The sequence below is a fragment of the Boleophthalmus pectinirostris genome, unplaced genomic scaffold, assembly GCF_026225935.1.
Source record: "Boleophthalmus pectinirostris isolate CB_2022bp ecotype Guang Dong unplaced genomic scaffold, ASM2622593v1 HiC_scaffold_7, whole genome shotgun sequence".
Lineage (NCBI taxonomy): Eukaryota > Metazoa > Chordata > Actinopteri > Gobiiformes > Gobiidae > Boleophthalmus > Boleophthalmus pectinirostris.
This window is the reverse complement of record NW_026571473.1, coordinates 19859897-19884777: the sequence shown is the minus strand read 5'-3', so window position 1 is coordinate 19884777 and position 24881 is coordinate 19859897. Positions and strand designations below refer to the sequence as shown.

At 41.8% G+C, this 24881-nt stretch overlaps 1 protein-coding gene across 2 annotated transcripts; it reads left to right on the top strand.

The window, feature by feature from the left end:
• Positions 1–8426: 8426 nt before the first annotated feature.
• Positions 8427–24294, top strand: onecut3a (one cut homeobox 3a). 2 transcript variants are annotated; one of them, XM_055164970.1, is made up of 3 exons: positions 8427–8438; positions 11307–12339; positions 24002–24294. In XM_055164970.1, exons 1-3 carry the CDS (start codon positions 8427–8429, stop codon positions 24292–24294), a joined length of 1338 nt encoding a protein of 445 aa, XP_055020945.1. The 2 variants fall into 2 exon arrangements, with proteins under 2 accessions (XP_055020945.1, XP_020795808.1); XM_020940149.1 differs by lacking the exon at positions 8427–8438 and having other exon boundaries at positions 11301–12339.
• Positions 24295–24881: the final 587 nt, after the last annotated feature.

Sequence of the window (24881 nt, the reverse complement as noted above, 5' to 3'; positions counted from 1 at the left end):
TGCTTGTGGAGGCCTATTTGCCAATGTATTTTATTGAATTTGGATGTGTGTGGTGATCTCTTACCTTTAAGTGTAGAGCGCGTGGATGAGTTTCATGTTTACACTCAGAAATTCAATAGAACTGACAGGTAGATGAAATGAAAACGTAGAAACGGTAAAACCTGCTCTAAAAGACTGTCTGCAGTAAAGATGATATCTGACTGGGCTAAAGGTGATCTCAGATGCAGAATTGGACTGTAAATGTTTTCCTATGTGTGTTCACTGCCTGCTTGTGGATTGGGATTTCTCTGCGCTACGTACACCCCCCTTTCTCCTCAAACATACAAGCTACAGTAGCAAGTCCCTGCCTCCTTTGTCTTTGTAGTTGGGCATCTCCAGCTCCAAAATCTTGTAACATCGGGGAGTCGGGGAGGTCTCAGCGAACACAACACGACTCCTTTGCTGCAACTCTTTCAGTATTTTTGTCTCTCTTTCTTTCAACTCGACTATTTGTCATCGCCGAAATAGAGCGTTTTAAAAATTCAACCTGGAGCCAACCCCCACCCCACGACGACTACCCCGTGATTCTCACTCTCAATTCCCCAGACTCTGGCCAGCACCGATCAATAGTCTATTGATCAGCTCTCTCCGTTCCCATTATACACCAGTGCCAAAAGAGCCCACCATTTTCCCTGAAAAGCTGATCTGGAGCATATTTGCAATAGTAAGGTTGCTCTCATTTCACCGGGTTATTATTAAATGCATATACAGTGTGGGAATGGCTGGGTGCTCTGCGGAGTGGAGATGCTGATAGTAAGTGCTACTCAGTGAGTGTACTTAATTGAAAAGCATTTCACTTGGAGCAGAGAATGCTTCTCCAAAGACTTCAGAATCCTGGGCACACATGGGCAAACCTCCATGATTTGTTAGTAGAGGCAGCAATGAGAAGAATCCTTTACTTTGAAAATGCATGTGCTAACAAAATACTGAATACTAATTAAAATGTATTTTGCAACATATTCTGTAAGGTGGTCCGATCAGACTCCTGTATTTGGAAAATACTTACTTCATGTTTTTGCACCACCTGTTATGCTTTTATTGATAACTGTTTAGAGAAGGAAAAATCATGCATGCACACACCGTGAGAGCAGTGTTTTCTTTTTATAATACAGAGTTTGAACCCAAAATTGCACAAAGTGTAAATAGGCATTCCTTTGATTTTAGGAAAATAACTGTATTCTGAATTTCACCAAATGCTTGTCATTTGTATTGTAATTATGTATATTCAGTACATGTATTTACTTACTTCCCAGTACTGCGTATACAGAAAGGATGACACATCAGATGCCCTATCTGGTTACATTTATCCATGCTTGGGACCGGCACAAAGGTTATATTGGCCAGCGACCCCATATCCACCGAGATTAAATGATTCTTTTAAAGAACAAAACAAAAGTGACAGTATTACCACATACAGTAGGCAGTGCGCCCTTGCTTTTCCAGCGCTCTCCACCGTCCTCCATCTTACTTCTCCCTTCTCTCCCTCTTCTCTCCATAGACAATGCTACGGGCAAAATCAATACTAGAAAAAAAAAGGAAAAACAAGGCATATTTTTAGCCCGTTATTATATGAGCCGTATGAGGAAAACAGTGTTTGTGGGAAAGACAGAAAATGCCAAGGTGCTGATGAGAAAGAGGAGAGGAAGAAGAGAGTGTGTTGAAGATCAGGTAGGGATAAGATGGGGTAACTGTGAGAAAATGGCTGAAGTCCTGCCATGTTGCTCTGTGCTTATGGGGATATTGTGACAAAAATAACATTTGTCACCTCGCATTGTTCATATTTTATGTTCAGCTCGCAGCATTTTATGTGAGAAGTCATCAGTCTTGTTTCGTAGGTTTGCTAAGGCGTTTTTTACAAGGCATTTCATATATCTTTTTGCTTTATTACTCACTGGATGATAACTGATGTCTGTCTGAGTTTGCCCTATAAGGCCTGTGTATATTTCAGTCTTTGTACTCATTTATATAACTAAGATTTATAAAAGAAGAAACCGTAGTAAACATATGGCACTTTTTAGGCACATCCCAAAAAGATTGCTTTGCTACTTTGTGTAAAATTGTAACTATATAAAAATAGCACTGGTTGTGTAGTTGCTTAGGACAACAATGATAAAAGTAAAACAAGTGAACCAAGTACTATTACTGCAGTTACAATTTGGCTTGGCTCCTGTAAATCTCAGGTCTAGCTCTGAGCATATGTACTGTGTGTTTGACAGTAGAGCCCACCCAACTGCCCCGTGCCCCCAATTGCTTTCTGATGGACTTCCCTTCCATATATTCTTTTAGAGCTCACTCCACCGCTGCTGTCTGTCAACCTCACCTTCCCTTCTCATTGGCTAGAGATGCTTTGTTGATCAAATGGCGGCCTGTACGATTGGCTGCAGAGCTCTGGGGGTAGACGAGAATTGATTTATCTGTGGTATTAGGGGATCAATTAATCCCTATTGTGTGTGCCAGCACAGATAGTCCAACGTGTCTTATTTGGTACGGCTTGTTTCTGCTGGGCCAAGATAAGAGAGCGTTCCCATCACTTCCCTCTATGAACAACAAATCAAATGCAATCGAAATGGATGACGGCACAGCCCAGGGTTCCTCCCCAGGCCGTGGCGGTCTGATCACAAGAAGGCAAGACCATCAATATGAAAAGCAGTCACCGCAAGAATAAATGTCTTTCATTTTGGGATAAGGCATCTGGTCGGTTGTCATGGCAATCCCAGCTGTAAACATCTGAAATAGCTTGTTTCATAATAATACGATTTTATTAATCACCTTTAAGTATGTGTAAATACTCAAAAGACAATACACTTAACCGTAAAGTGTACTATTTATATAAAGTTCAAATTGTTAAAGATCCATGTGGAGTACTGTAAAGCGTTTGGTTTTGAATGGAGAACTAATCATAGCCAGGGGAGGAAGAGAGAAGGGTCAATCAAGCATTAGTTGCCAATAGTTAGTCCGAGATGACAGCGAGGAGAAAAGGTAAGAGAGACTTAGACAGAAGTGGGTGCTAATTCCTACTTTTCAGTTTAAATAAAGATTGGAGCTGGATAAAAGCCATTAAGGGAGAAATCAGACAGGGCATGCTATGTAGGACAAGAGCTGACTGCAGGGAGGTGAGTGGTGGGATCAATACTCAGTCGATGCGCTCAACACCCAGCAGTGGGCCGTATGCTGGGGCCGGGCATCTGCATGTGTGTTTGTGTGTGTGCTCTGACTAATGGAGAAAGAGACACAGGCAAAGCAAACGCACACGCAACATACAATTAACTGTTTTTTTGAGCGAGGCGGTATTAAATCGGCACTGGCTGTAATTTGTAGTGATAAAAGTATTAAAGCAAAGCGGCCGGACAAAGATGGAAAGGTGGACAGCTGCAGAGATGGATTTATTTTAGGAAGGCGTGCTACAGTTAACAAAGATAGATGTTTGAAAAGACTGTGTTGAGCCCCAACTGGAGCCTCAATTCGACTGCAATCACTCTGCATTCTGTCCTCCCCTCCTCTCCTCCATCCTTTAGCCCCTCGCTGCCTCTCTCTCTATAGCATTGATCGGCCGTGTCTCCTCAATCCATCTCTCCCTCTGTCGCCTAGCAACGGGTGCTCTATCGGGCGTGGAGGGTGGGGGTCCGGCCACGGGAGGGGTCGGACGGGCTCATGCATGGGTAGGTGGGTGGGTTAAGCAAAAGCCAATTGTACTTGATTTCACATTTATTCTGACTGATACATGCTTCCCTTTCATGTGTGCTGTGTGAGCTTCCCACCGCTGCTTGCTGAAAAGAAGAAGACAAAAAGGGTTTGAGCGGTGCTGGCGAGGGGATTTTTCACTGTTTATCTAGTTTCAGATGCACACTGTAGTTGTAAGCACGTTGTGAAATGTTTTGATATGTGTGCCAGGATGATAGTAGGTCATTGTTCAGACTTTTCCTCTTTTTGCCTGAAGCTGTGTCACTGTTTTATGTGCTGAGCTGGAGCAGCACAAAAAGGAGATTGGTCTCTCCCACAAAAGAAAAGTAACTTTGTAAAAAAAAAAAAAAAAAAAAAAAGTATTTCAACTTTTTTTAAGCATTCACTGAAAACGGCAGCTACAACTCAACTGAATGACCGTACTGTATATTTACTACAAGTATAAATGAGGGGGAAATATTGTTTTTCTAAATTTATTTTTGTTAGAATAATGGAGCACAGGTAAAATATAAATGATGGTACTAATTTGACTTCCCTTTTGATTTGGGAGTATCTGAAATGATTTTTTACTGATTTGGGAAACAGATGTCTAAGTTGAGTCAAGTTTAAAACTGCAAATTTTTTACCTTAAGGCAGATTTTTCAATGCTCACCATGGTAAAGTGGTTTAAGGTGTTGTGGGTAGAATGTCTACACTTTCTCTCCTAATTTCATGCTACAGCTGTCTTGTCAAATAAAGCCTTTGGACCACAAAACGAGAATTATAAAAAACAATAAATTATCCTTTATGATTAAATTGTGATATATTTAAATTGTATCGTTCATAGGGACTAGATATGGGTATGTGGTACAAAAGACTTACTCCCAAGACAAACTCACACTATAAAAGTGGGACTGAAAAAAAAAAAAAACTTCAAACTTTGAAACTTTCTCATCCTCCTGGCGTGTTTCATGCTAAGCCGTACAATTACACTGTCTTTTCCCATCATGATTATTGGACACAGATGCAAATACGAAGCGCTTAACAAAAAGAAACCATCTCCAGTGTTTTCTGCACAATCCCTGTATTAACACGGTCGTGTGGGAATAAAGTAGTGCAAAAGGCATTGTTCTGTTTTTAAGGCCTTATCCTTTTGATCTACACTTAATGTCTGATCCCCTTTGAGGAAGATGTGTAGGCTATGCTTTAAGCCCTAATAAATCCAGCGTTAGCACTGCTTAAAAAGGCAGAAAGCTACGGGCTTAAAAACCAGGAGAGCAACGGGGAGAGCAAACCGTGCATAATGCTCTTAACTAGCTTGTGAGATAATGCACACACATTACAATCTATAATCATTGTAATCTGAAATCTATGCTGCCTGATAAATGTATGGCGAGTACACAGCCTATAGGCAAACAAGTGAAATTATGTTCACGGCTAAAAACATCTCCAGATAACATAGATTTAGTTATTTTTCGATGAACATGTTAAATACGAATAATGACTAAAGATTACTTTAATTGTATATCAAGCATACACATACTGTCGATGGAGCTCTTAGTACATCTTTTATCATTAGTCTATTTCTGTATTGACTTTATTCCAGCTTTACAATGTCTGTCTATATATGTTTGATATTTATCTGTTATATCTATACAGTATCTGACATCAGTTGCATAATACCTTGGCATAATAGATAAAAGATAGATAGCTATTAAGTGTTCGTCATCCATACATACTTACATCAACTTTAAGCAGGTGAAGAATAAGCAGAGTGCCATTACATGTCTGTGCTGCACAGCCCGATCAATCCAGTTTGACTTGCATGTGTGTCTAAACGGAAACAGCATTTAGAGTTCTGTCTTCAAGTAATACATTAATGCAAAAATAAAATGCATAAAATAAAAAGTACCTTGACTGTACATACCGACAAAGCATCTGTCAGTAGTGTATTGTTTTGCAAAATGCACAGAAGAATCAATCTCAAAAGTGTGTGTTCACGGCAGAAATACTTCTTAGTCTTTTGTAGTAAACCAAAAGAAAAAATAATTCAAACTGATGCATTAATTAAATTAATTAATATATCTCTCTTAAATATTTTTAGGGTAACGGCGCGTGTCTTGAAGTAAGCTGCACAAACAAAAGAAACACAAAAGGATGTAAACCAGCCTCATATAAATCTAGAATATTCAGATAAAGTTATATTAATGTACTGAGTATTATGCAGTTTTAGAGTATCCACATTTCCATAGCCTAGGCTATATTTTCAAAAACATTATTAAAGTATAAAGTAAAAATACTAATTATAGGCTATTAGATCTTGTGTAGTCAAAAACAAGTGTGTGTTTAGAAATAAGTGTATGTAGGAGATGTTGTGTGCCATGTTAATATAAAAATAATAATAATAAAAAACTCAAGTGTATAGCTACATAAAATGAAGTGTCTGAGTCATATTCTACTGAAGTTAAAAATAGTAAAATAGGCTAATGAATGGCACAACATTTCTTTAAATGTGCTAACGTCCTTACAGTGAACGGGTGACTTAAATACTTTTCTATGAGTAAGTTACACACACACACACACACACACACACACACACACACACACACACACACACACACACACACAGACAGATACACTTCCTCCTCTTCGCTAAGAGGCCTCTACATGAAATTGGAAACAATAGAAACTCCAACGCAAGTGTAACATTTAGCAATCGGGTCCAATTTAATCGATAGAATATTGAAGGAGTTTGTGATTAGTATCTTTATTGATCATGTGGACATCATGTGAACACATCCGAATAATGGTTATTTTTCAAGCAGTTTGTCATAATTCAAATCTGAGACTCGCGTGACCTTTGTTGTAAAAGAAAAATAACTTCGGCCTATCTGACTGAATTTATTTCCGATAAATTGCGCACTGCCGCAGATAAATGCTTTTGATCAATTTAGAATTACGGAAGTTAAATGTTAAATTAAAACAATATGAAAATGGGTCGATTGTGAAATACAACAGTAAAGCAGAATAGCTTACAAAATGTCTAATAAAAACTGTATTTTTCTGTGGAGTGTGTTCAACTTCCAACTTGTTTTAGGTAGCCGAATTATCATTATTATTATATATTTTTAGGAATAAGCCACAAAAGCATTTAATTATGGGCCTATCGATTATTGATTTATGACATGCCACACTAGGCCTCAATTAACACCTGTTGTCCTGGACCTAAATAGATATATGCACACAGCCATATTTATATACCAAGATATTTTTTACTTTTTATTTTAAAAACAAAGCCAACAGTAGAGAATGTTGTGCGCCCAATTCTTTGTGCCAATCGATCAGACTGCGGATGGATCGATAAGGTACCAGGGTTATTGATCACTACGGTCCTCTATTGCTGGCTGCTTTCAAATGCAAATCTACCTAAATAATAATCTATAGCAACACACTAATTCCTTAACAAACTGCAGGCAAACGCTTTACAAACACAGCGATTCAATGTAAGACTGATTCTCCTTCACATTTAGGCCTCTCCATCCCACCGCAGTAGGCGATTCTCTGGCGCAGAAACTAAAGTGTTTTAACACGAGGGGCCTGCGTTCAATGATTCAACAGGACAAACATGTAACATTCAGATTGCACGGTCACATCGATTTGGCCTGTAGCCTATTGAAACTTTGTAGAAAATGTTGGGAGGCAGTGCGATAAGTTAAAGGTCTAACTGACGGGAAAAAACAATTAGTATTTAACCAAAGCAGAACTGCGCGTAAACTGCCACCCAATATAGATGAGATGTGATTATGTTTATTAGTGACTTCGGTTTATGGGCTATTAGTGGAAACTGGAGATCTTTGCTGGTGTAAATCTATCAGACACCCACACACATTTACTTAGAGCAAAGCCACGGGCAAACAAGCCACATGTTGGTGCTTCCACTCCACAAGGCCACAGAGAGTGAAGTGTATAGTGGGCTATATGATGTGCAACCCGTCTCGCTCTCCTGCTCCGAGGCCTGATCAATGCGACGTTACTAACACTGCTGCTTAACTTTTGCCAATAGCCAGATTCAAGTAAATATACTTTGGAATACATTAAGCGTGATGCATCTGCCAAGGAGTCATTCAAGAAGTCACGAGAAGATTAGTGCGTGGCTGTGGTCACTGGGTCTTGCGCAGAATCAGCTAACTGCATAGCACAGTTAATCCCAACAAATAATATAGTTTACTACTAGTACTATTCATCTTTTACTATAACCTACTATCAATAAAATTAGCAGGCTAATAATAAATGAAATAAATAAATACATAAATAATAACTGTAATTATATTATTATTATTATTATTATTATTATATATTATTATTATTAATAATAATAATAATAAGAATAATAATAATAATTAATAATTAATAATAATAATAATAATAATAATAATAATAATAATAATAATAATAATTTCGTTTCAGTTTATCTGATACCCACAGCACAAAAACTTTTATTACTTCCGGTAATGAAAGTGCCTGTTGACAGGGGTCAAACACATAACAGTATATAGACTTAACTTAAAGCATTTGTGCACAACGCGTTTTAGGCTCTGTATCGACCATCCAGAAATGTATTGATCCATGCTCCGGGTTCATTTATCGATTGGTTGATCAGCAAACGACAGCAGTGTTTAAAGATAAAAACTAAATGCTTTGGTCCTAATAAAACTACCACAACTCGAATGAACAGTCAGGTCATCTATTTGGCTATGTGGAAATTAACAAGTTAATTAATACACTACGATATGAGAAGACGAAACCAGTGGAGCCACATCTGTCCTGCGCCTCTGATTAAATGAAATAAATCCGCAGCTCTGCGGCGTCGCCCCGGCACCCGCATATCGACACATTTAATTTTTCATATAGTATTTGCTATGGGGTATCCCAGTGTGAAAAATTGGATACTTATTCAAGAAGTATTCCAAAATACTACAATGATAGGCTCCTCAAATTAAAACCGAGCTCTAGGCGGCAGCATAGATTTTGTGGAAAAGAAGAGGTTTACTTTGCATTCCGGCTTTATTTTGGCTTATGGCTGGATTCATCCTCCATTGATTAGAGTGGAGATAATACTATGATCCCTATCCACGGCTTGCTGACCCCGTTTCAGCCTTGTTCTCCTAGTAACTTCTCATTAGCGTTGAATACACAATAAGAGAATGGTAGTTTCAAATCTTTGGAAAAGTCTCAAACTTTCAATGCGTGCTTTTAGGTTGTAAACCCTGGTGAATTAGGAGCAAGGGGCCGCAATGAAAGTTAACATCCATCACCAGCGCGCCCAATAAGCTGCTGTGGCCGGCTGGCTGAGCACAGATGACGGATTCGCTGCTGAGCGGGCTTCGGTAATTCATTTTCGATAGCAGTGGTTGCTGGGATCAATAGAGGGACATTAACCCAACCGGACACCACTGTTCTCTCTTGTTGGCACAGCCAAAAGCCACTGTCCCCTGTTGGCCACACACTCGTAAGGCGCGCTGTTAAGAGTGCGTGCCAAGGCCACTGGTTCCACAGCTCATCTGAGCTGTTGTGGATGGCACAGAGGTGTTGGTAAACACGGGTCAGGCGAATTATTTTGTGTAATTTGTAAATAATTAGTGGTGTCACTACTGGGATTGTTGTAATATATTTTTCTTTCATGGGTCGAAATCTTAATGGGCTCATTTTGCATAGCATTGGTGAAAATGCCATGCTCTTTAACACCGTTTGCACAAAAGCCGGTGAGAACACTCACTCCACTAAAAATGTTAGGTACTACACCAGTGTTTATAACTGGCACCTTTCGATTCAATTACATTAAGAACTTGGGCAGTTTGTCCCCCATAAAACAAAAACGGCTGGACTATAGACATTTACGTCTGAAAGAAGACATGCTGAGAGCGGAATAAAAACGGACTATTACAGCATATCACAACATTGTTAATATTGTGACTTTGACACTTAGCACGTTGGCTCATGTGTGAGCGTATTAGCCTCTCACCCTATACCACGACACACTGCAACACTGCAAGTCTATGCCTTATGAGGAAAATCCGGCTGCTCCCAGGAATTAAAAAAAAACCCAAAAAGCATGTACCCACCATGGCTCAATAAATGCGCTATAGCAACTTATGGAAGTTTTCTTTATGATGTTTTATTATTTGGAAGTATTCAGGCTATTTTTTGGACTCTCTTACCTTGAGGCACATTACACATTGTATTCAGACTATCTCAAATTGAACCCAAATGAATTTGGTTTGGGTTTAGTTGCCCCATTTTAAATATACCTTGCTTGAAATGCTGCTGTTCCATTGACTCTAAATAGTGAGACTGTGCAATAGGCACCAATACATTGATAATTTTGCTGATCTATGCATATTTGACACTGATGGATTGCTGACCAGAACTGACATAAGCAAACAGTCAAGATTTACAGAAAAGTTTGGAAAGAATTTGATCACAATTTACTTTAAAAATACTCTGGACAACTATGGGCAACTGTAGAAAGCTTATACAATTTTCTTTTCTGAAACCTGTTGGCCTTTTCAATGTTCTAATCGAACGCTAAAATAAAATCTCAGCTACAAATGCACATATGCATTACTGTTTCATGACTGATTTAAACTAATTTACATAGGTGGATATTCTGCTGACACACTTTCACATCACATTACACTAAGACTAGGCCTAAGGTTTCTTTGCTGTTTTCTGACATACTGTAAAAAAAAAAAAAAAAAAAAAAAAAAGACTGAGGTGTCAAAGGTCACATGTATTGAGCTGAATCAGAGAGCTGACCTCCAAGAGAAAGAAATCATCCTAACACGAATGCGAATGTACTAATCTCCCATAGGCATTTATAAATTATGTATCTTCAGTTTATGAATAAAGATGAAAGAAGTGCGTAACACATGACCTGCTCTCGTGGTTTTCTTATTACACTCCGGTCAGATGTGACACATGTCAATTATTAATATTTAACCCCCGTCACATGCACGGCTGGCGCCGTGTTTTTCACTTTTATCGGGAAAAAACAACAGCATGAGCTCTTCTTATCCGCCTCAGTGCAAACGTTGTCCACGCGGCAGAAGCAACACATCTGATTGGAGGCATATGTTTTATCAGAACAAAGTGTCTAATGCAATCGTTTCTGGAAAATCTGAGGTTCAGCTTGCAACATGAACAACCCATGACATCTGGGACCAGTGACGTCAGGTTGGCCCCAGACGCCAGTGCGCGAGGGCGAGCATCAGCCACGGGAGCGCGCATATGAGCACAGACAGGCTCGGGGCGCGGGCACGTTCATATACACACAGAGAGCAGAGCGGTGCGTTGGCTAAAGTAGAAGGTGGTCCACAGCGAGAGAGACCCAGGCAGACACCTTCCGCTGAGCACTGGTTTGCGGTAGCAGGGACGCGATCTTTTAAAATCATGCTGGATTGACTGCAGAGTTGCAACTACAATCAATGGCTTGGCTTTGAAATCGTTGACAATTTATTGGAAAGGAGTGTGAGACAGAGCGCCAGTGAGAGGGAGAGGGGGAGCGGACGGCGAGAGGGGTGGAAATAAAGATCCTTTCAGCGATGGAGCTTACGATGGAAAACATTGGAAATCTGCACGGCGTGTCTCACTCTCATCAAACGAGCGACTTAATGAACTCGCCGCACGCGCGACAATCGTCGGCGTCGCATCGGAACTTGGTGTCGCACGGACGGTCAGCTATGGTGTCCAGCATGGCCTCAATTCTGGAGGGTGCAGGGGACTACCGCACAGACCACGCACTGTCGGGACCCCTGCATCCCGCCATGACAATGTCCTGCGACTCAGGGATGAGCCTGAGCAGCACCTACACTACTCTCACGCCGCTGCAGCACCTGCCGCCAATTTCAACCGTGTCAGAAAAATTTCACCATCCACACCCGCACGCGCACCATCATCCTGCGCACCAGCGGCTGGCAGCGGGGAACGTCAGCGGTAGCTTCACACTTATGAGGGACGATCGCAGTTTGGCATCCATGAGCAATCTGTATGGTCACTATCCCAAAGACATGTCGGGCATGGGGCAACCTCTGTCGCCCCTGTCCAATGGTCTGGGCTCTTTGCATAGCTCTCAGCAGACCCTCAGTGCATATGGCCCAGGAGCTCACCTCTCCAACGACAAAATGCTCTCAACCGGAGGTTTTGAGTCCCACGCTGCCATGCTGTCTAGAGGTGAAGAGCACCTGGCACGAGGACTTGGGGGCCACGGGGCAGGCCTGATGTCGTCCCTCAACGGTATCCACCATCACAGCCACCCGCACTCTCAGGCCAACGGCTCCATGCTGTCAGAGCGAGATAGGCAGACAGTGGTGGGGGGCGGTCAAGGCGCTGGGTCGGGTCAAGTGGAGGAAATAAACACCAAAGAGGTGGCTCAAAGAATCACCGCAGAGCTCAAGCGCTACAGCATCCCACAGGCCATTTTTGCTCAGAGGATCTTGTGCCGGTCCCAGGGAACTTTGTCTGACCTGCTGCGGAATCCAAAACCATGGAGTAAACTGAAATCAGGTCGCGAAACCTTTAGGAGGATGTGGAAGTGGCTGCAGGAGCCCGAGTTCCAGCGGATGTCAGCGCTGAGGCTTGCAGGTGAGTGAGGAGACAGCTCCCAACCTGAGTGATGTGGAGGGATCAATTAGAAGTCAATGTGGCGAGACTGTCAATAGCTGCTCAAACAGACATTACTAGAAGTTATTAGTCGATTATATCGAGTAAAACTTCATCATGACAGTTGGAGTGTTAAATGTTGGGAGATCTATAGTCTGATTGATGTTACAATCCATGACAGTATAAACAAACACCGGTGGGGATCAACAGGAAAAATTGCTAAAGTAGGGTCAGCCTCTGCCTGTAGCAGTTTTACGCACAAACGTAACAGTTAGTAGTAGAAAAAAAGACAACTCTTCCGCTCATTCCTCTGTTTTAGTAACACGCTTAGTATTCAGTTGGATAGATACATGATTAGATCTTGCCCTAGAGTCATAGTATAGCTCACAGTCCTCACATTTACTCTGGAATAACACAATCATGATATGGTGGCTTTATCATAGTTGACTTCCCCTGTCAAAGCAGCGTACTGCAAACAAGGCTCGTCTGAGGCCTGGCCAAAGAGATGGGGAGCATGACCTCCTATGGATCAATATCCCAGGTCCAGGCGTCCCTTTTCAGAGGCGCGCGCTGATAAATGATCGATTTGGATGTGAAAGACACAGACGGAAACAGATGCGCCTTTCTGTGGCTAGTCTTTGCTCCTTGTGCACTCTGGACTATCTTGTTTCCAAACTTGGTTTGGGGCCAGCTCCGTTTATTAGACTTTATGAAATTACCCGTGTGGGTCATGTTGGTCATGATGTGCGCGCAGTTATCACACGGGGCACACTTCGCAGATAGGCCACGCGGGGGTGGGGGCACAATGACTCTGACACGCGTCCTCCATCTGGCTCTCTTTTCTGAATGACCACTCGTTTTGATCCCCATTGTACTCTCGCCCCGCTTCCCCTCTTGAGTGTAAAGGACACGCGTGGCAGTGGCTTAAAACTGAGTGCGGATAACCCCCCAATGATAACTGTGTAAAGGCTCCTTTTAGGCTTCCAAACGTCAATCAGCTCTTCCCTGCCATATTTCAGCGAACAATTCAATTAAGCAGATATAGTGGCATACTGTATTTTAGTTCCAGTCAATGCCCTATTGAAAAGCACTTAATGGCATGTAAATTGTTCCTTTGCGCATTTAGTAGGGGTTCTGGTAAATAAAGATTTAAACACTCCACAATTGTCTCTTTAAGTGCCACTGCTGTTAAAGCTAATTGGGCTGTGGGGTTTTATATCTTCCACACCTCGTGCAAGGCAAGGATAAAGGAAGAACCCAATTCAATTGACAAATACGATTTCTAAACAGGGTCCCGTAACAGCATACCTGGGCACAGACCAAGCAAAGGCGGTGTCTTAATTTAATTCCGATTGTTGGCTTGTGTCTGTGATTTTACTGTAAAATGCACTGCGATAGTCGGTGCCTTTTCTTCCTTGCGCTGTATTGTGAAATCGGGCCGCAGTCAGAACTGACCGGGTAAATTCAGATGGGCAAAATGACAAATGACTTGTATGTAAATGCGCGCAGCAACATTTTACTTATTGCATTTAAAATCACCATTATCCTTGGTGCACATGTGGATTGGGAGTGGGAGTTGGGGGTTGTGAGGCTGAAAGTGAGGCTGGGCCATACTCGCTCGGCCACATCAATCAATAAATTCAAATTACTATTCCAAATTCATCACAGTCACACAAATCAATGAAGCTGCCCTGCTTAGCTAATGTGAAAATGCCAGCCAGAGAAACACGTACGCACACACACACACGCACGCACGCACACACGAGGTCTAGTTCGAAAAACTAGAGCAGAGAGGCCTGTTTAAGGTACCCTTCACGCTCAACATCCTCCAACAACAGCAGCAGCAGAGCGACAGAACGGCCTACAGGCTTATACTATTGTGATGGGCTTCCCGCTTCATCTATGCCCATATTCTGTCGGTTTATGTCATTCCACACGTGCATGCCCGAAAGGGCAAAACTATAGTCATACGTGCAAAAGTTGGGCATGGGGACATTGAAATCGTGCATTAAATATGAAAACAATCGTCTATGCATCTGTGTTGAATTCCACACTTCATCTCAATGTATTTGGTTGAGTCAATACGGCCCTGATCAATAAGGATAGCCAGTGCATCTATCAATTATCCCGCCTCAGCACTCTCTCCCATTGGTCTCTCCCTGCCGCTGAGGGGGAGGTAGCAGCCGGAAAGAGAGGAAAGAGAACAACGGTTATAAAAACGCCACAGCCACCTTTTCTCTTTGTTGTAATTACGTTCATCTGGGTGAAAAGAAAGATGGTGGCTAGAGTTTAGTCGGATTTAGGCAGATGGGATTGAGAAGTTTAGATACTCTTCTATTTCTTACTAATTTAAGATGTTAATAAATAGAAAAGTATACTGTATTGCATTAAGTGACCATGGGGGGAAACGTCTGAAATTTTCATTCTGCTCAAGATAATAATTTCTACCATGTTTAATATTTCCACAGACAGTGATGACACACTATGGCATATAGGAGTTTTCTCCCTCTGAAATAAATGCATTTTACAAAGAACTTTTTAGAAGCCCATCGGAAAAGCTTTTGTGTATAGTAGGTCTAAAGGGAAGGGAATCCTCGTTTCAAATCATGTCTAAAATGAACACATTATTAAAAAAATATTTGCTGTATCTTCACCAATCATAATATTTCCAGTGACAAGGATCATGTGCCATGGTATGCTAGGGCTTTCTTCATAATCAAGCACAGTTGGCTTATTATCATCTGAATGGACAGGGCACGTGCCAGTGTACACAGGTCAAGACCCCCAGGACGCGCAGAAAAAAACATTGTTTGGGAATGAGGGTGGGAGCCCTCTTTTCACATTTCAATGGAGTACATGCAGTTTACACAGGCCTAATCCAGGAGTAATACTCGACCGGCCCCACCCCCGAAATAAACCCGAGTGCGCCCTTCACGTGCACACCATGCAATGAATAGGCTATGGTAAAGATGTGTATCTAGATTAATATGAAAGGTTAAAAAATTCAAGGAGCTCAAAGAGTACTGTTACTGACGTTCTGTTTATTTTATATACAATAAAACGACATTATTTGGGCCTAAAGGCGTTTGGTGCTGTCCATGGTGCTGAAAATCTTAAGTCACTTGAAATGCAGGTCTTTCGTGTGAGGACAGTTCAAGGTGGTAGACTGGACATTTACCAATATTTAGTTAATAGCATTCTTGTAGGCCCTAAACACCATTATTTCATCCAACAGCTTCCACCCATACGATCAATATTACAATCCACATTCTTGTCACTCAGGCTATCCTCCAGCCCACTTCCCAAGCAGAGGTAATCACAACCTTCCATTCAAATCTCCAGCTTCTTGAGAGAACATAAAATGAATACAAAAGCCATGGTCAATATTTTGGAAAACCCGTCAAATACAAAGCAAATTGAGTGTTGCTCTTTTTTGTAATTTAAAGCCAATATAATAGATTTAATTGGATGAGATATGATGGATGCAGGATAATCTGAAACTGATTTTTTCATGGAGAGATGGCTTGATGTTAGCCCACGAAATGATCGATTGCAACTTTAATAATTGATGTGTAAGGGGAAGATAGGGGAGTAAACAGTGCAGCTGCGGTTTCAGAGCCTCGTTGTTCGTTAAGCACAGCATCGTGGGCTGTAAGTATGAGACCCTTCGTGTACAAGGAACGCCTTTGAAATCCTCTTGTGGGAAAGCAACAGTCATTTTCTTAAGGTTATAGCTCGGGGCTATTTGTCCAAATCCAGTCTTCAGTGTTGCTCCCAGCACATGGCGTGACATATCTGGTCTTATATCATTATCTGTGCTTTAAGTATGGCGTATTACACATACTTTCATGTAAATACATCTAGTAAGACAAACATATAGTTTAAGTGTAAACACGTGGGACATATATTAAAATAAAGGCCCGAGTATACTCTAAAGCTGCTTCTTTGGGAGAACAAGCTACATGTAGCTACATGTCACCTCCCCGCCTCTGCCAATGTATGTGACCAGGATGCAGAGTGCGTCTGCGCCACATTGTTAAGGCCGTTCTGGTGAGTCCTGAATCGGTATTGATTTCCATTCCCTGGCCTCTCCTTCCCATCTCTGGAGCTGCGCCATGCAACCCCCTCCATCTCCAACATGCAACACCATTTCTCCCATTAACGGCTCGGCCTTCAGAGCGGATAATAAACGCGCGCTCCCACAACACAGCATAGGCCTACGTACGGTATTCCATCTACAGTCAAAAAGGCTGACTCTAAAATGTGAGAGGTTTGGCGTGATGGGAATGTGCAGCCTGGAAGCGCGTAAAGTTCGCAGACGTTTAACCTTTTGGTTCATTACACAAACCACCCACACTGGTTTGACCATTCGACCTCATTATTCAAATAATATAATTTTAATATAAATCAGATTTGATCTGAACTAGGAATGAAGCAGGAGTCTGTAGTGTCTCCACTTTTAACCCTGCCTCTTTGCACACGAACACTTTGATTCCAATGGGGGCGTGCCTATAGCGATTTCAAATGCAGTAGTGGTCTACATGCACTCTCTCTGTACAGTCTCAAATACCGTCTCTTCTATTTTAGATGATCAATTCCAACGCTACTCCGTCGCCCCCTCGCCAAACCGGATCGATAGGAGAGAATGACCTTTAAATCAAATTGCTGGCGGAGCTCGCTGAATACACAGGGCTAGCATCAAAGGGTTAATGGCCCAGCGCGCATCGCATTCCCAGGCAAAACACAAAGAGAGACCTAAGCTAAGACAATCATAATTAAATCTCATTATTCGTCCTTGTGCTCAGAGTCAAATGACCGCGTTACATAGGCCTATGCCTTATGTCTCCGTGAGAAGCAAACTAATCAGCTCGCCTCTTGACCTACCCAAAGCTGATGAGGTTTACGTAATGGCCGAGTCAGCAGCGCTTTTAAAAACGGCTGTTGTGCAATTAAATGTTGACCAGAGCAGCAGGAACTCCGCCTGCTGTTACGTAACACGAGGAATGCCCAAAACTCTCCTCAACAATCACACAGATTTTTAGACTCTTAAAGTGTAGCCTTTACAGCCAGTAGGCCTATTCATATGTTGGGAATGTTAGGTCCAGGTATGTAAGTGACCTTATCTCTGGTTCTTCCCCAGCATGAACTGGCACTGGCAGAGCAGGGATGCTTGCTGCTTATCTCAAGACCAGATAGGCCATCTCTTATTAAAGCCCTGATAATGGCTTGTTTAATGCGTATGCTAAGAACACAAGACAAGGACAATGTCTTCGCAATTAAAGAGAATAGAAAGACGTGTAGCCAATTTAAGACATTTCGTGGAGAGCACGCAAGGTGTCGTTTCTCTTTGGGGCATTTCTATCTTGCGGCTTTTAAAATTATCCGTTTTAGTCTGTCAGATATCAGTATAACATAAATGACAATTAGCCTACGTTTAGTGGAATATTTTGAAAGGAGCAAAACAATAAAAAATACTCACTAATCTGTCTTATTTCTACAATTCAATAAAAATAACGTTGTATAGGCCTGAGCCACGAGTGAGGTATGCCGCACCTCAGCGGACTTTGCGCTCACGAGCCATGTCAAGAAGAAAGAGACCTGGGCCGACCTCTTCGGGTCTTTATGAAATCAGAGCCCGAGGATGGTTTGTACAGAACCACTGCAAGTCTCTCTACATCGGTCGATCACAACCAAACCGCAAACACACAGTGCGCACTGACTCACACAGCTTCGCATAGCCACAGATGCAACCTGAAACTCCGGTTGGGCAACCCCACACAGATCAACAAAGGAGCAAAACGACTGTGAAATCAATTGATGAGCGAATCGATGACAACCCATAATGCCTTTGTATTAAATGTTATTAGATATAACGAACTGGTTGTCCGTTGGTCCACTTTTCATTATTTCTTTTATGTTTGAGGTCAACTATTTAAAAACAGAGCGATAAAATGTTATGCAATTTTAAAGAAGGATAAAAATGAATGTGCACACATGTATCCTGCACTCCTTTATTCACGTTTTGATAGTAGGCTAAATTAGAAATAGAAATTCTTATTAACACTCCGAAATTCGAGGAAAATCAAATGTCACCTTAAAGGAATAAATAAAATAGACGAAAAAACTTTTTTTTTTTTTAAACAAACACCACACGTAATATAAACCATAAATACATTTGATTGATATGTATAAATTATATTAATATATAAAACAAATTTTCTATTTTGAATTTCAGCCGTTCACAGTGTTTAATTTTACAGGATATTTCAGAGTCGCGAAGACATTTTGTCACAAAGTAGGTACATTCAGTGCTGGATGTCATGTATTTCTATTTATAAATTCCAAAAATTTAACACGTGATCGGGCTTTTTCTTCTTCTATTTTTATAGTTTATTAGAATTTGTATTTTTGCATTTTTCGTCACGCACGCAGACATAGTGCTTCACGTGCACACAAATGATAGGCTATGGCTTAGTTATTTAGCCGATCTACAGAAAACACACACACACTTATGGTGTAGGAGAGCGAAGCGCGCCAGTAGGCTATACAAAATACAGTATAGAAAGTGGTTCATTTTTATGTGATGTAGTTTAATTTTAGTTTAAACATATCCTAACGTTTAGCGTATACAGGCCTATATATAACGAATGCAAGTTTTTTTTTTATTATTATTATTGCTTGAACTGAAAATGTGATTCACTTCCAAACCAAACCTCAGTCTCATATTTGCCGTATGTGAAACAGCACAGAATAAAGCAGGTCATTACTAACAACACGCATAACTGGTCAATACAATTATGGATCAAATCAATGGCAATTGCAGATAAGAGTAATAAGAGGCACACCGCGGGCCGCGCAAACAAATGGCACATGCACGCCCGCAGCAAAAACAAAAAACAAAAAAAAGAAAGAAAGAAAAGCATCACATTTGTGAAATGCTTTTTATTATCTGTATAATTTGTTTATATTTTTATATCATATCTTATCAATACAATCTATACAATCATTTAAGACAATGCATTAAATTACATTTTTAAATCAGGCATACTCTCCCTGCGTTATGCATGATGCATGTATAGTCAGGGTTTTTATACAATAAAGCTAAACAAATCTGAGCATGTCTTAAATGTCTTAACACATATTGCAGTGATCTTAGTACGCGGGGGAGAGTTGGAGAAGGCAGGCAGTGAGTTGCTTGAGTGTTATTGAAGTGCAGGGGAAATGCCTCGCAGCTGAGTCGTGGCAGAAGGCAAACAAACACATTGTGTCGCTTTATCAGTATATTAACACCAATTCTCAGTCATTACATTAAGGAGTATTGAGCTGGGAGTGTTTTGGCCTTGCGAGAGCTTGGCACTGCCCTGCAGTCGGAATGGAATAACTGCCACAATGCACAGGACGCGCAAATTCACGGCAGTATCAATCTCTCACTAAAGAGCGCGCATGTTACTTAATAAAAGGATCCAGCCTAAATTTAAGATTAAGCTTTGTTCAGATCTTTGTTCAAAAACTGTCTCAACAGTGAACGGTATTTGCTGCGTGAACGCGCACAACTGGATCCTTTAAACATGTTTATTGGTAAATTAATTAAATCAACACACACTGACCTCGCGCGCTTACGGTTCTCACACAGGACTGAGAGCTGCTAGGACCAGACGCAAAACAGTCCAATGCGTAATCATGGCTTCATGAAGCATATAGGCACAATATGAGCCACTTTGACTTTCTCATTATGAGCAGGAAGGGCATGGTAATCAATAAATGATTAATGCTGATATTGGCGCGTGCAGGCGTGCTGCACAGGTAGCCTAACAGGTGATGTCCACATCACGTGCATACCTCCAATTAACATATCCTCATTATCATTTTGAGCAGCGGAAGAGCGCGGCATGCTTCCGTTTTGCCGTGTTTTCGTCCATATTCCCGCCCCTTCATGAATCTCTCCTCTCTAGACCCACTCCCCTCCGAGGCATAATTAATTGGACGGACTGAATTTCACACACGAATTATTCACGAATCTATCGATCGATATTGAACACCCAGGGCCTTTCTCTTAACCTCGCTTGGTTTGTCGTGAAGCAAAGAATATTAATGTCATCAGGAAAGGGGAAAGGGGCTGGAGTTATATCGTTTTCATCGGAACGGATCTGGAGAAATCACTCATTACAAAATTTAGAAGAAATCTGAATGACCCTTGAGTCTATAGAGTAAGCAAAATCGCCAGTAGTCAAGATTGAGTGCACTGTTTTCATCAAAACTTATTAAAAATAATTATGGAAAATAAAACGCCTGAGTGTGTTCAAGAATAAATATTGAATTTGCGTTTGGTAATGAGAGCTAGAAGACATAGGACTTCTTTCAAAGTGAGTTAGCATTTCCATATAAAGCTACCTCCAGACATTACCAAGAGCGCTTGTGCAGCAGCGGGGTGCCCACTTCACAAAACACTCACCAAACCTGGATTTCAGCTCTTGTCCGGCTGCTCTTTGTGCATGACTTTATGTCCGTCTCTCAGCTCGGTGCCTACTGTAGCTCTAAAAGCTGCAATGATCGATTTTTTTTTCTTTTCTACGCCGGGCTTGGTTCAGTAATCAGGGCCCCCTTCCTCACAGATCGATTGATATTGATTACTAAATCCAGCGCCTGTAGCAAAGGCAGCGCACTATGGCGCCCCGTGCAGCCAGGCCACAGCCAGAGCGACACCTGTCGACAGAAAGAGCACAAAGCACACACAATGAGCCAAGCGGTCGATGAGGAGCAGAGCGTGACTGCACGCTGCAAAGATGGAGAAAAAAGAGGGCACAGGCTCGGCTGGATGTTAAACCTCATTCAGGGAGGCACTTACTTGTAATTACACTTTTATGCTTTTAATGGCTACAGACAATCTTGGAAACGACTTTATCTGTGACCACTTAAAACACAAGTGGCAAACCACACTGTAAATATACTCAGAGACAAAAGTATGTTAATTACATTTAGCTTATTCTGAAAACATAATTAAAAAATATCTTTAAAAGATTCTAAAGATTTAATAAGGCTGCGCGTGAGAATTTGTGCATTTAAGTTTATGTCACAACATACAATGAAGATGTTATTTCATATTAATAAAAAAAGTCATAAGTCAAGTCATATATACAGTGCTTTTTTGTTTTCTTAACTAAGAGCCCAACTTTTCTGTGCAGAATACTTCATAAGGGAGAGCTGTGAAGAAGAGCCATTGTTCCACATCAAACAGACTGAAGCTTAGTGTGTTTAGGCCAGAGACTGTATACAATCGCCTTCCTGCTGAGAGACAAATCCCCTCTCACACACGTACAGGCCAAACAAGAGGTGCACCTCCGCTCAGTGTAGAAATATCAGACTGGCAATGTGGGGAAGCTCCATCAAAAAACTCCATACACACAGCATTAACAGAGTTTTGATCCTAAATAAGTTTGGGAAATTAGAGAAGAAAGTATGTGCATGTATTACAATTTAAAAATTAATTTTGATCAGAAAATGTAATATCTTGATCATATAAATTCTGGATACCAAAAATGTGAAAGATCAGAATACCTAAAAATAACACCTCTTTACATAAAAAACAAAACAAAAACATGGTCAGTAAATATAAACCAGCACTGCAGATAAGACTAAAGAAAACTTACGGATAACGATTTTTCCTATGAAAATTTATAACCAAATTACGTATCTTTACTATAACACACTACTACCAATGTTTAGTTCAGCATAGTAGTTACTCTAATGAACCTCATTATGATTGGTTAACTAAAACCACGGCCACATGCCTCCTGTGAGAAGGTTTGCATCTCCACAAAGTTGACTCTTATTTGGCCTGGTAGAAGACCTCCTTCTGCATTTTTCCACTGAGATGTTGTTCCTCTGGCTATAATCTTCCACAGTATGTAGTATGGCATATAACCAATTTATCTGCATGGTGAATATTACAAAGAATAGCTTGAACTTTCTATTTCCAGGAAATCATGCAGGTCCCACTTCCAGAAAGGAAAACTGTGAGATTATGGTTCATTTTAACAATGTTTGCATATAGAGTGCAGAAGTATAGATTGAAAGAATTTTGTAAGTGGCACATTAGCATGTGTTGTTGCGTGATATATATATAGCTGCAGTGTTGATGAAATATGAATATGATGGATGGGCCACTGTGCAGGTTAGACATCTGTAGTAAACAGATTGGACTGCAATGGCTGATCAATGGGCTCTGTTCCACTGTAATTAGACACAGAGCTCCACTGCTTGGCTCCAGCCACTTCAGCAAAATTCACCAGCGGTCCCCAGTACATGCAAACATAACATGAAACCACAGGAGATGCAAAAAAATCTGTACTTAAATGCACGAAGAAGCTCACACCCACAGAGCCATAGTGAGATGTTACTGAACTCTGAAAGTATAAGAGGCAACACGAGTGGCAGGCAGCAGGTAGAGGCCCCACGGGGATGGCATAGCTCGGTCTGCTCCTCTTTCCAATTTGCTGTGGTTTTATAGAGACAGTAGGGCGGCCAGGAGGGACACACAGGTTCGATTGGTCCCTCGGTGGGGGGACATGTGGCTGCCGGGCCAGTGCCTTAACCTTCCTCACTACTTCCTGCCTCTCCTGGCGCCTTTTAGCCTGCACCTGTCTGCCTCCATTCACCCGTCTCCTACAAGTGCTCTGCGTTACAACACTTACCCACAATACAACATTCTATTAACTATTAATTTTGCTGTTCGCTGCCAACAACTCCAACACCCCTCCCCATTGGACCCCCTCCCCAACGTAAAGGCACACACTTGCAACAATTTCTTTTGAAAATTGCCCAGTGTATGTGAAGGGGAGTGTTTGTGTTTGCGGGGGGAGTTGGGTTATAAATACCCTCTCAAAGCTCAATAGAGTGGGCTCCAGTGGGCTCTGTTTGAAGTAGCAGACTGCAGACCTGCTGGGGGGGTAGGGGGCTGGGGGGGTTCTGACCTCAGTCCCTACAGAGAACCCCCCAATTCCTACAGCAAAGTCGGTCAATATTTTCTCTTTCTCCGTACGCTCCACCCCTCCCTCTTCTGCTTCTCAGCTCGTCTCTTTGGTTCTTGAACACATACACAAATGCACACACTTTGTCTAACTCCTCCACCTTTTTCTGTTCTTACAGACCTCTTTTCTCTACAATAATTCTTCCCAGCCGCGTCTGCCCCTCCTTTGCCTCTCAATTCCACACATATGTGCTCACAAAATGCTTACTTTTGTGCAACAGTCACTCAGTCCCCCATTGCGACTCAAACTGCATTAATATTGAATCAAACAGCAGTGTCTCCAGCTAGCAGGCAAGAGCCAGTCCCTCTCCCCCTTCACCCCATCCTTCTCCCTCACCGCAGGCTGGCTCCCTGTCTGCACTCTGCAGGATGGAAGGAATATTCCCACTGGGCAGGAGGCATGGATTAGCTTTAAATCAACTTTAATATGGCAATAGAGATGGAGCTATAGGATCTGTTGGTATATAGTTGTATAGTGTATCTTTCCCTCCACACTGTGTATCTGTTGTTTTGTAATGAAATATATTACTTTTGTATATTTACCTTGCTTTATGTGTTTTCTCCCCTCTGCCTCCCACTCTCATCCTTCTTCGTCCGACCGCCGCTGTCTGTACCAAGCCTGCAAGCGTAAAGAACAGGAGCAACACAAGGACCGAAACACGGCACCTAAGAAGCAACGGCTGGTCTTCACCGACCTGCAGCGTCGCACACTCATCGCCATCTTCAAGGAGAACAAGCGCCCATCGAAGGAAATGCAGATCACCATCTCCCAGCAGCTCGGCCTGGAGCTCAGCACAGTCAGCAACTTCTTCATGAATGCACGGCGCCGCTGCGTGGACCGTTGGCATGACGATCATGGAACCAGCCCGGGACAGCCAGGCACATCGGCCACCACCTTCTCCAAGGCCTGAGAGATGGAGAGGGCCTTCAGAGGGTCAGGAGCTGGGCTGGGACAACAGTCATGGGGAATTGGCTGTGAACCATGTCTGTGAAAACTCCACCAGTTCCTGGCTGTCTGAATGTGTCCTCTTCCGGAAAATCCTTCGTGCCATGCAATCATCTTTTCTGTCAGTCAAAAAAGTCAAGCTCTCACCTGAAAAAAGCATAATATAAAAGGTGAATTGAGAAGTCAGGTCCACTGCATTACTCACACAAGGACAATCATTGATTCTGTCTCTTTTATAATGAGAATCATTTTGGGCAGTTTTGTTCCTGATTAAGGAGAGTTACCAAAGATCTTTTTTGTTGAATAGTACATCATATTAATGCTGGCCTCCCTCACCACCTACGTAGCCACTCAATCTGCATTTAGTCCCAACACACCTCTTTGTGTCTGCCTCTTTTACTCTTTCACATCACACAGAAGCAACAAGGGCAAAAGAATGGCAATAAATCTGACACAACAGCACATAGCCTTATTATCTACATCCTGCACACATAAGGCCGTAAAGACAACAACAGTCAGATTCTGCCCGATCACCCCCTCCTCATGTAGTCT